The sequence below is a fragment of the Salmo salar genome, chromosome ssa03 (assembly GCF_905237065.1).
Source record: "Salmo salar chromosome ssa03, Ssal_v3.1, whole genome shotgun sequence".
Taxonomy (NCBI): domain Eukaryota; kingdom Metazoa; phylum Chordata; class Actinopteri; order Salmoniformes; family Salmonidae; genus Salmo; species Salmo salar.
This window is the reverse complement of record NC_059444.1, coordinates 87,437,620-87,451,329: the sequence shown is the minus strand read 5'-3', so window position 1 is coordinate 87,451,329 and position 13,710 is coordinate 87,437,620. Positions and strand designations below refer to the sequence as shown.

Genomic DNA, 13,710 nt, shown 5'->3' with positions numbered 1-13,710 from the left:
CTACTATAGAGAGAAACACTACTATAGAGAAACACTACCATAGAGAAACACTACCATAGAGAGAAACACTACCATAGAGAGAAACACTACCATAGATAGAAACACTACTATAGAGAGAAACACTACTATAGAGAAACACTACCATAGAGAAACACTACCATAGAGAGAAACACTACTATAGAGAGAAACACTACTATAGAGAAACACTACCATAGAGAAACACTACCATAGAGAGAAACACTACCATAGATAGAAACACTACTATAGAGAGAAACACTACTATAGAGAAACACTACCATAGAGAAACACTACCATAGAGAGAAACACTACTATAGAGAGAAACACTACTATAGAGAAACACTACCATAGAGAAACACTACCATAGAGAGAAACACTACTATAGAGAGAAACACTACCATAGAGAGAAACACTACTATAGAGAAACACTACCATAGATAGAAACACTACTATAGATAGAAACACTACTATAGATAGAAACACTACCATAGATAGAAACACTACCATAGATAGAAACACTACTATAGAGAGAAACACTACCATAGATAGAAACACTACCATAGAGAAACACTACTATAGAGAAACACTACTATAGAGAGAAACACTACTATAGAGAGAAACACTACCATAGATAGAAACACTACCATAGAGAGAAACACTACTATAGAGAGAAACACTACCATAGATAGAAACACTACTATAGATAGAAACACTACTATAGATAGAAACACTACCATAGATAGAAACACTACCATAGATAGAAACGCTACTATAGAGAAACACTACTATAGAGAGAAACACTTCCATAGAGAAACACTACTATAGAGAGAAACACTACTATAGAGAAACACTACTATAGAGAGAAACACTACTATAGAGAGACACACTACCATAGAGAAACACTACTATAGAGAGAAACACTACTATAGAGAAACACTACCATAGATAGAAACACTACCATAGAGAAACACTACTATAGAGAAACATTACCATAGAGAAACACTACCATAGAGAAACACTACTATAGAGAGAAACACTACTATAGAGAGAAACACTACTATAGAGAGAAACACTACTATAGAAACACTACCTTAGATAGAAACACTACCATAGATAGAAACACTACCATAGAGAGAAACACTACTAGAGAGAAACACTACTATAGAGAGAAACACTACCATAGAGAGAAACACTACCATAGAGAGAAACACTACCATAGAGAGAAACACTACCATAGAGAGAAACACTACCATAGATAGAAACACTACCATAGATAGAAACACTACCATAGATAGAAACACTACCATAGATAGAAACACTACCATAGAGAGAAACACTACCATAGAGAGAAACACTACCATAGAGAGAAACACTACCATAGATAGAAACACTACCATAGAGAGAAACACTACTAGAGAGAAACACTACCATAGAGAGACACTACTATAGAGAGAAACACTACCATAGAGAGAAACACTACTATAGAGAGAAACACTACTATAGAGAAACACTACCATAGAGAAACACTTCCATAGAGAGAAACACTACCATAGAGAGAAACACTACCATAGATAGAAACACTACTATAGAGAGAAACACTACTATAGAGAAACACTACCATAGAGAAACACTACCATAGAGAGAAACACTACCATAGAGAGAAACACTACCATAGAGAGAAACACTACCATAGATAGAAACACTACTATAGAGAGAAACACTACCATAGAGAGAAACACTACTATAGAGAGAAATACTACCATAGAGAGAAACACTACCATAGAGAAACACTACCATAGAGAAACACTACCATAGAGAAACACTACCATAGAGAAACACTACCATAGAGAGAAACACTACCATAGATAGAAACACTACCATAGATAGAAACACTACCATAGAGAAACACTACCATAGAGAAACACTACTATAGAGAAACACTACTATAGAGAAACACTACTATAGAGAGAAACACTACCATAGAAACACTACTATAGAGAGAAACACTACTATAGAGAGAAACACTACTATAGATAGAAACACTACCATAGAGAAACACTACCATAGAGAAACACTACTATAGAGAGAAACACTACCATAGAGAGAAACACTACTATAGAGAGAAACACTACCATAGAGAAACACTACTATAGAGAAACACTACTATAGAGAAACACTACTATAGAGAGAAACACTACCATAGAAACACTACTATAGAGAGAAACACTACCATAGATAGAAACACTACCATAGATAGAAACACTACTATAGAGAGAAACACTACAATAGAGAAACACAACTATAGAGAAACACTACCATAGAGAAACACTACTATAGAGAGAAACACTACCATAGAGAGAAACACTACTATAGAGAGAAACACTACCATAGATAGAAACACTTCTATAGAGAGAAACACTACCATAGATAGAAACACTTCTATAGAGAGAAACACTACTATAGAGAGAAACACTACCATAGAGAGAAACACTTCTATAGAGAGAAACACTACTATAGAGAAACACTACCATAGATAGAAACACTTCTATAGAGAGAAACACTACTATAGAGAGAAACACTACCATAGAGAGAAACACTTCTATAGAGAGAAACACTACTATAGAGAAACACTACCATAGATAGAAACACTTCTATAGAGAGAAACACTACTATAGAGAGAAACACTACTATAGTGAAACACTACCATAGATAGAAACACTACTATAGATAGAAACACTACTATAGAGAAACACTACCATAGAGAAACACTACCATAGAGAGAAACACTACCATAGAGAGAAACACTACTATAGAGAGAAACACTACCATAGATAGAAACACTACCATGGAGAGAAACACTACTATAGAGAGAAACACTACCATAGAGAGAAACACTACTATAGATAGAAACACTACCATGGAGAGAAACACTACCATAGAGAGAAACACTACTATAGAGAGAAACACTACCATAGAGAGAAACACTACCATAGATAGAAACACTACCATGGAGAGAAACACTACCATAGATATAAACACTACCATAGATATAAACACTACCGTAGAGAGAAACACTACCATAGAGAAACACTACCATAGAGAAACACTACCATAGATAGAAACACTACCATAGATAGAAACACTACCATAGAGAGAAACACTACCATAGATAGAAACACTACTATAGATAGAAACACTTCCATAGAGAGAAACACTACCATAGAGAGAAACTCTACCATAGAGAGAAACTCTACTATAGATAGAAACACTACCATGGAGAGAAACACTACCATAGATAGAAACACTACCATAGATAGAAACACTACCATAGATAGAAACACTACCATAGAGAGAAACACTACCATAGAGAGAAACACTACCATAGATAGAAACACTACCATAGATAGAAACACTACTATAGAGAAACACTACTATAGAGAGAAACACTTCCATAGAGAAACACTACTATAGAGAGAAACACTACTATAGAGAAACACTACCATAGAGAGAAACACTACCATAGAGAAACACTACTATAGATAGAAACACTACTATAGAGAGAAACACTACCATAGAGAGAAACACTACCATAGATAGAAACACTACTATAGAGAAACACTACCATAGATAGAAACACTACCATAGAGAAACACTACTATAGAGAAACACTACCATAGATAGAAACACTACTATAGAGAGAAACACTACTATAGATAGAAACACTACTATAGAGAAACACTACTATCGAGAGAAACACTACCATAGATAGAAACACTACCATAGAGAGAAACACTACCATAGAGAGAAACACTACTATAGATAGAAACACTACTATAGATAGAAACACTACTATAGATAGAAACACTACCATAGATAGAAACACTACCATAGATAGAAACACTACTATAGAGAGAAACACTACCATAGATAGAAACACTACCATAGAGAAACACTACTATAGAGAAACACTACTATAGAGAGAAACACTACTATAGAGAGAAACACTACCATAGAGGAACACTACTATATAGAAACACTACCATAGAGAGAAACACTACTATAGAGAGAAACACTACCATAGATAGAAACACTACCATGGAGAGAAACACTACTATAGAGAGAAACACTACCATAGAGAGAAACACTACTATAGATAGAAACACTACCATGGAGAGAAACACTACCATAGAGAGAAACACTACTATAGAGAGAAACACTACCATAGAGAGAAACACTACCATAGATAGAAACACTACCATGGAGAGAAACACTACCATAGATATAAACACTACCATAGATATAAACACTACCGTAGAGAGAAACACTACCATAGAGAAACACTACCATAGAGAAACACTACCATAGATAGAAACACTACCATAGATAGAAACACTACCATAGAGAGAAACACTACCATAGATAGAAACACTACTATAGATAGAAACACTTCCATAGAGAGAAACACTACCATAGAGAGAAACTCTACCATAGAGAGAAACTCTACTATAGATAGAAACACTACCATGGAGAGAAACACTACCATAGATAGAAACACTACCATAGATAGAAACACTACCATAGATAGAAACACTACCATAGAGAGAAACACTACCATAGAGAGAAACACTACCATAGATAGAAACACTACCATAGATAGAAACACTACTATAGAGAAACACTACTATAGAGAGAAACACTTCCATAGAGAAACACTACTATAGAGAGAAACACTACTATAGAGAAACACTACCATAGAGAGAAACACTACCATAGAGAGAAACACTACTATAGAGAGAAACACTACCATAGAGAGAAACACTACCATAGATAGAAACACTACTATAGAGAAACACTACCATAGATAGAAACACTACCATAGAGAAACACTACTATAGAGAAACACTACCATAGATAGAAACACTACTATAGATAGAAACACTACTATAGATAGAAACACTACCATAGATAGAAACACTACCATAGATAGAAACACTACCATAGATAGAAACACTACTATAGATAGAAACACTACTATAGATAGAAACACTACCATAGATAGAAACCCTACCATAGATAGAAACACTACTATAGAGAGAAACACTACCATAGATAGAAACACTACCATAGAGAAACACTACTATAGAGAAACACTACTATAGAGAGAAACACTACTATAGATAGAAACACTACTATAGAGAAACACTACTATCGAGAGAAACACTACCATAGATAGAAACACTACCATAGAGAGAAACACTACCATAGAGAGAAACACTACTATAGATAGAAACACTACTATAGATAGAAACACTACTATAGATAGAAACACTACCATAGATAGAAACACTACCATAGATAGAAACACTACTATAGAGAGAAACACTACCATAGATAGAAACACTACCATAGAGAAACACTACTATAGAGAAACACTACTATAGAGAGAAACACTACTATAGATAGAAACACTACTATAGAGAAACACTACTATAGAGAGAAACACTACCATAGATAGAAACACTACCATAGAGAAACACTACTATAGAGAGAAACACTACCATAGATAGAAACACTACCATAGAGAGAAACACTACTATATAGAAACACTACTATAGAGAGAAACACTACCATATCCCACCTACAATATTAATAATACAAATATGGCTGCCCTGTAGTTAAGTTATAAGACCTACATTGTCCATTCTAGTGTTGTAATTCTATCTTTATGGTGTGTACCGATCTGAGTCACGGCACCAATGTAACCGGCCGGCTGATGCTATACTCTTACTCTATGTGTGCTCTCTCTCTCTTTCTCAGCAGCCAGTGCAGACAGCGGCGGCCAGGAGGGCTGGACGGGGACCCCGCTGATGATGCGTGGGGGCAGGAGGAAAGGGATGGGGGGAGCTCTCGGGGTCCAGGGGTCCACACGGCTGCAGCAGCCCAGGGCCAGGGTCCTTCGAGCCAGGAGTCAGGAATCCATGGAGGGGGGAGAGACCTCCCCTACAGAGAGTGAATCCTCCAACCAGGGTGAGTGGGCTGAGGTGACTGGGTGGAGGGGGGAAAGACCTCCCCCGCAGAGAGTGAATCCTCCGACCAGGGTGAGTGGGCTGAGGTGACTGGGTGAAGGGGGGAAAGACCTCCCCCGCAGAGAGTGAATCCTCCGACCAGGGTGAGTGGGCTGAGGTGACTGGGTGGAGGGGGAAGGGGTAAGAGGGGACAGATAAGGTTGGATGAGTGGGACAGGGTGGCTCTCTTCTCCAGCCAGGTCAGGTACTCAACACACTGTACCCTCCACTCAGCACACTGTACCCTCCACTCAACACACTGTACCCTCCACTCAACACACTGTACCCTCCACTCAGCACACTGTACCCTCCACTCAGCACACTGTACCCTTCACTCAGCACACTGTACCCTTCACTCAGCACACTGTACCCTTCACTCAGCACACTGTACCCTCCACTCAGCACACTGTACCCTCCACTCAGCACACTGTACCCTTCACTCAGCACACTGTACCCTTCACTCAGCACACTGTACCCTCCACTCAACATACTGTACCCTCCACTCAGCACACTGTACCCTCCACTCAGCACACTGTACCCTTCACTCAGCACACTGTACCCTCCACTCAACACACTGTACCCTCCACTCAACACACTGTACCCTCCACTCAACACACTGTACCCTCCACTCAGCACACTGTACCCTCCACTCAGCACACTGTACCCTTCACTCAGCACACTGTACCCTTCACTCAGCACACTGTACCCTTCACTCAGCACACTGTACCCTCCACTCAGCACACTGTACCCTTCACTCAGCACACTGTACCCTTCACTCAACATACTGTACCCTCCACTCAGCACACTGTACCCTCCACTCAACATACTGTACCCTCCACTCAGCACACTGTACCCTCCACTCAACACACTGTACCCTTCACTCAGCACACTGTACCCTTCACTCAGCACACTGTACCCTCCACTAAGTGTGGAAGGCACCTCTGACTTGTCATCAAGCTTGTAAACAACCTTCTTCATTAGTCAACTACTTCTATAGAGCACAGGATGCATTTACATTACACTGTCTCATGCACTCTGTACACAAGTTAGGGAATAAAACACGCACATGCAGAAGGCTGCCACTGGAGCCCTCGTGTGAGTTTTGTTAATTTGTTAATTCATCTGAAAGTGATCCTGTCAGTGTTCAGAGGTGAGTGAGAACGTGTTGATCAACGCCTCGTAAATGACAAGTGGGGTCGGCAGCGCGCGGACACCCGACACCTCTGTGTGTGTGTGTGTGTGTGTGTGTGTGTGTGTGTGTGTGTGTGTGTGTGTGTGTGTGTGTGTGTGTGTGTGTGTGTGTGTGTGTGTGTGTGTGTGTGTGTGTGTGTGTGTGTGTGTGTGTGTGTGTGTGTGTGTGTAAGAAGCTAGGCCACAGCTGTGTACAGCTGCCTGTGAGAGGCTCTGACAGGCCATGGAGACAAGCAGGCTGGACCACAGAGCAGTTGCAGGCTACAGAGACACACACACACCACGTGCACTCAACACAAGAGCACATGCACACGCACACGCAAGCGAGCTAGCATATGCATGCAAACCCACACACACACACACACAATCAGTCAGAGCTCAGTACTCCAGACACACTTCAGGTCCCAGTCCCAGAGAACAACAGTCAGAGCTCAGTACTCCAGACACACTTCAGGTCCCAGCCCCAGAGAACAACAGTCAGAGCTCAGTACTCCAGACACACTTCAGGTCCCAGCCCCAGAGAACAACAGTCAGAGCTCAGTACTCCAGACACACTTCAGGTCCCAGTCCCAGAGAACAACAGTCAGAGCTCAGTACTCCAGACACACTTCAGGTCCCAGTCCCAGAGAACAACAGTCAGAGCTCAGTACTCCAGACACACTTCAGGTCCCAGCCCCAGAGAACAACAGTCAGAGCTCAGTACTCCAGACACACTTCAGGTCCCAGCCCCAGAGAACAACAGTCAGAGCTCAGTACTCCAGACACACTTCAGGTCCCAGCCCCAGAGAACAACAGTCAGAGCTCAGTACTTCAGACACACTTCAGGTCCCAGCCCCAGAGAACAACAATGGTTATTTGTTTTCCTCCAGGAAGACAATAAGATAACGAGGTAATTGCTAAATGTTAGAATGTAGAAAACAGGTTTTGGGGAAATACAAGCCTCTAAATGTTTTCTAATGATAAGCAAAGGAAGTCTGTTAGAAGAAGTGGATAGGCTGGATTTAGACACAGTACTATGCATGTTGTTCTCTCATTAGAAGAGGAGGAAGAGGAAGTGGATAGGCTGGATTTAGACACAGTACTATGTATGTTGTTCTCTCCTTAGAAGAGGAGGAAGAGGAAGGAAGTTATGACAGTGATGAAGGACAAGACATCAAAGCACAACCCTCCCGAGACGTCTCATCACGCTCCGCCGTAACTGGTCCATCCCCCTCGTCTGTCGTCAAGCTGGAGGCCAATCAGAAAGCCCGGAACAAAAAAGAGAGGCAGGAGCTTTACGGTAAGAAGACAGGCTTGGTGTGTGTGCGTGCGTGCGTGCGTGCGTGTTACGCTGCTTCAATTCTGTCACCAAAATGAAGAATCTTTGACAAATATTTAGTAAACATTGTAACCATGTCCAAGATTCTTCATTTTGGTGACAGAATTGAAGCAGCATATATTATAATTATAATAATCTCCAGGAGAAGCATCTGTTTTATTTTAGTCTGTGGGGTCGTTACTGGTCTTAAATCTTCTTTAATTCCTGATTGAGAGAAAAGAGAAGGGAACACTGGTTCAGGACTGATAATATACACTATCTGTTAGTCGGTACCTCATCAACTTTTAGTTCCTACCTTACTAATTCAGAGAGCACATTGACTCCCCTATCACTGCCCCTCTACACTCATACCTGTCTATCACTGCCCCTCTACACTCATACCTGTATACCACTGCCCCTCTACACTCATACCTGTCTATCACTGCCCCTCTACACTCATACCTGTCTACCACTGACTCTCCACACTCATACCTGTCTACCACTGACCCTCTACACTCATACCTGTCTACCACTGACCCTCTACACTCATACCTGTCTACCACTGACCCTCTACACTCATACCTGTCTACCACTGACCCTCTACACTCGTACCTGTCTACCACTGACCCTCTACACTCATACCTGTCTACCACTGACTCTCTACACTCATACCTGTCTACCACTGACCCTCTACACTCATACCTGTCTACCACTGACCCTCTACACTCGTACCTATCTACCACTGACCCTCTACACTCATACCTGTCTAGCACTGACCCTCTACACTCGTACCTGTCTACCACTGACCCTCTACACTCGTACCTATCTACCACTGACCCTCTACACTCGTACCTGTCTACCACTGACCCTCTACACTCGTACCTGTCTACCACTGACCCTCTACACTCATACCTGTCTACCACTGACCCTCTACACTCATACCTGTCTACCACTGACCCTCTACACTCATACCTGTCTACCACTGACCCTCTACACTCATACCTGTCTATCACTGACCCTCTACACTCGTACCTGTCTACCACTGACCCTCTACACTCGTACCTGTCTACCACTGACCCTCTACACTCATACCTGTCTACCACTGACCCTCTACACTCGTACCTGTCTACCACTGACTCTCCACACTCATACCTGTCTACCACTGACCCTCTACACTCATACCTGTCTACCACTGACTCTCTACACTCATACCTGTCTACCACTGACCCTCTACACTCATACCTGTCTACCACTGACCCTCTACACTCATACCTGTCTACCACTGACTCTCCACACTCATACCTGTCTACCACTGACCCTCTACACTCGTACCTGTCTACCACTGACCCTCTACACTCATACCTGTCTACCACTGACCCTCTACACTCGTACCTGTCTACCACTGACCCTCTACACTTGTACCTGTCTACCACTGACCCTCTACACTCATACCTGTCTACCACTGACCCTCTACACTCATACCTGTCTACCACTGACTCTCTACACTCATACCTGTCTACCACTGACTCTCTACACTCGTACCTGTCTGCCGCTGACCCACTGACCCTCTACACTCGTACCTGTCTACCACTGACTCTCTACACTCATACCTGTCTACCACTGACTCTCTACACTCGTACCTGTCTACCACTGACTCTCTACACTCATACCTGTCTACCACTGACTCTCTACACTCATACCTGTCTTTTCTTCCTTGCACTCATTTTACAGATTGTGGCTGTTTTGAGGAACTTGCAAAGACTGTAATATGAGGTTATTTTACCTTTAGTTGAATGCACTAATTGTATTGTAAGTCACACTGAATTAGAATGCTAAATGACTAAAATACTAAATGCAATTAGTCATGTATTACTAAATATAATTCTTGATTGAACCATGCAGGTTCCCAGAGTCTGTCCGGGGCAGAGGGAGAGGTGAAGGTGAGGAAGAGGGCCCCCTGTAGGCTTGGCATGGTCACTGCAGCCAAGAAGCACCCAGAGTACCAGGACCAGTCAGAGGGGGTGAGGAGGGCCGGCGGACCCAGGCCCCAGGAGCCTCGCCGGGAGAGCCTAGGGACCAGGGGCAGCCTCTACCGGAGGACCATGGGGCCGGTCACCTTCCCCACCACCAGTGAGAGGCTGAAGAGGGCCACACGCAAGAACAACATGCTGAGGGGACCCATTAACAAGGTTAGTGTTAAGGACGTCACCCTGCTTGCTTGGCGAGTACCTCTTCCTCCTGTTTCGGCTCATACTAAGGCTCTAACCCAGGACCTCTGCCTCACAAAGAGCACCTGACCGCCCTCCTGAAGAGTCTTACCCAGTCGCTCCACCGAAAAGCTAGCTATCACAGGGTATGTCCTAGAGATCAGGATTATTCACTCATTGATATGCACCTGAGTGGTTTGTATGTGATGTATGGAATCAATCCAGGTGAAGTTTCCCCTAGGTACAGTGGTGGAAAAAGTACTCAATTGTCATACTTGAGTAAAAGTAAAGATACCTTAATAGAAAATGAATCAAGTAAAAGTGAAAGTCACCCAGTAAAATACTACTTGAGTAAAAGTGAAAAAGTATGTGGTTTTAAATATACTAAAGTATCAAAAGTAAATGGAATTGCTAATATATATATTTAAGTATCAAAATAAAAAGTCTAAATCATTTAAAATTCCTAATATTAAGCAAATCATACTGCACAATCTTCTGTTTTTTTTAATGTACGGATACCCAGGGGCACACTCCAATACCTTGTGTTTAGTGAGTCCACCAGATCAGAGGCAGTAGGGATGACCAGGGTGTTCTCTTCATAACTATGTAAATTCGACCCTTTTCCTGTCCTGCTAAGCATTCAAAATGTTACTAGTTGTTTTGGGTGTCAAGGAAAATGTATGGAGTAAAAAATACATTATTTTCTTTAGGAATGTAGTGAAGTAAAAGTAAAAGTTGTCAAAAATATAAATAGTAAAGTAAAGTACAGATACCCCCAAAAAACGACTTACTGTAAGTACTTTACACCACTGCCTAGGTACAGATCTATGATCAGCTTCCCTTCTCCAAATCCTAACCTTAACCATTAGTGGGGGGAAATGCTAAACTGAACCAAGTTACAATGACACAACTTCAATCTCTTAGAACATGTGAAGTTAACCAAGAGTGTGATATACTCTTAGAAAAAGGGCTCCAAAAGGGTCCTTCGGATGTCCCCATAGAAGAACCCTCTGGGGTTCCATGTAGAACGCTCTGTGGAAGGGGTTCTACATGAACCCAAAATGTTTCTACCACAAACCAAAAGCGTTCTATTTGGAACCAAAAAAGTTATTCAATGGGTTCTCCTATGGGGACAGCCAAAGAACCCTTTTAGGTTCTAGATAGACCTTTTTTTATCTAAAAGTGAATATTTTGAAACATTTAGAATTTAGACAATTACACAACTTCAATCTGTAACTCAATCTCTCATAACCATGACATAACCTGCCGCCTTTCTCTCCTCACACTGGGATGATTCATACTGTAGCACTAACTAGCCATGCAGAGATCCACACACACACACACACACACGCAAGTGCACACATGCTCACACGCATACACACACACACACACTCGCACACTCATTTACTCACTCACTCACACCTCTCTTCCTGGTCACATGTCACAGAGGAGAAGTTGCTGGTCAGGCGGTGTCCAGTCGCCTCAGAGTGATGACAACACTTGCAGGGGGAGGAGGATCAGAAACAAACAGGTAATCAGAATCACTCAATCGGCCCTCATTGCTCACCTCTAACCTCTCATTTGGCTGATCTGATTTGCCATTGGTAGGTCCTATATTCGTAGGCTATATGACGCTATATGTACAGTGGGGCAAAAAAGTATTTAGTCAGCCACCAATTGTGCAAGTTCTCCCACTTAAAAAGATGAGAGAGGCCTGTAATTTTCATCATAGGTACACTTCAACTATGACAGACAAAATGAGAAAAAAAATCCAGAAAATCACATTGTAGGATTTTTTAATGAATTTATTTGCAAATTATGGTGGAAAATAAGTATTTGGTCAATAACAAAAGTTTATCTCAATACTTTGTTATATACCCTTTGTTGGCAATGACACAGGTCAAACGTTTTCTGTAAGTCTTCACAAGGTTTTCACACACTGTTGCTGGTATTTTGGCCCATTCTTCCATGCAGATCTCCTCTAGAGCAGTGATGTTTTGGGGCTGTCGCTGGGCAACACGGACTTTCAACTCCCTCCAAAGATTTTCTATGGGGTTGAGATCTGGAGACTGGCTAGGTCACTCCAGGACCTTGAAATGCTTCTTACGAAGCCACTCCTTCGTTGCCCGGGCGGTGTTTTTGTCATGCTGAAAGACCCAGCCACGTTTCATCTTCAATGCCCTTGCTGATGGAAGGAGGTTTTCACTCAAAATTTCACGATACGTGGCCCCATTCATTCTTTCCTTTACACGGATCAGTCGTCCTGGTCCCTTTGCAGAAAAACAGCCCCAAAGCATGATGTTTCCAGACCCATGCTTCACAGTAGGTATGGTGTTCTTTGGATGCAACTCAGCATTCTTTGTCCTCCAAACACGACGAGTTGAGTTTATACCAAAAAGTTCTATTTTGGTTTCATCTGACCATATGACATTCTCCCAATCCTCTTCTGGATCATCAAAATGCTCTCTAGCAAACTTCAGACGAGCCTGGACATGTACTGGCTTAAGCAGGGGGACACGTCTGGCACTGCAGGATTTGTGCCCCTGGCCGCGTAGTGTGTTACTGATGGTAGGCTTTGTTACTTTGGTCCCAGCTCTCTGCAGGTCATTCACTAGGTCCCCCCGTGTGGTTCTGGGATTTTTGCTCACCGTTCTTGTGATAATTTTGACCCCACGGGGTGAGATCTTGCGTGAAGCCCCAGATCGAGGGAGATTATCAGTGGTCTTGTATGTCTTCCATTTCCTAATAATTGCTCCCACAGTTGATTTCTTCAAACCAAGCTGCTTACCTATTGCAGATTCAGTCTTCCCAGCCTGGTGCAGGTCTACAATTTTGTTTCTGGTGTCCTTTGACAGCTCTTTGGTCTTGGCCATAGTGGAGTTTGGAGTGTGACTGTTTGAGGTTGTGGACAGGTGTCTTTTATACTGATAAC

The 13,710-nt window shown here is 42.2% G+C and overlaps 1 protein-coding gene across 1 annotated transcript in view; it reads left to right on the top strand.

The window, feature by feature from the left end:
- LOC106594801 (BAH and coiled-coil domain-containing protein 1) overlaps positions 1-13,710 on the top strand; it is a 161,974-nt gene that overhangs the window by 114,628 nt on the left and 33,636 nt on the right. The window contains exons 7-10 of the mRNA XM_045715696.1: positions 5,836-6,045; positions 8,380-8,553; positions 10,474-10,760; positions 12,226-12,309. Of these exons, the coding sequence (XP_045571652.1) occupies positions 5,836-6,045; positions 8,380-8,553; positions 10,474-10,760; positions 12,226-12,309 (755 nt within the window). The remainder of the gene's footprint in view (positions 1-5,835; positions 6,046-8,379; positions 8,554-10,473; positions 10,761-12,225; positions 12,310-13,710) is intronic.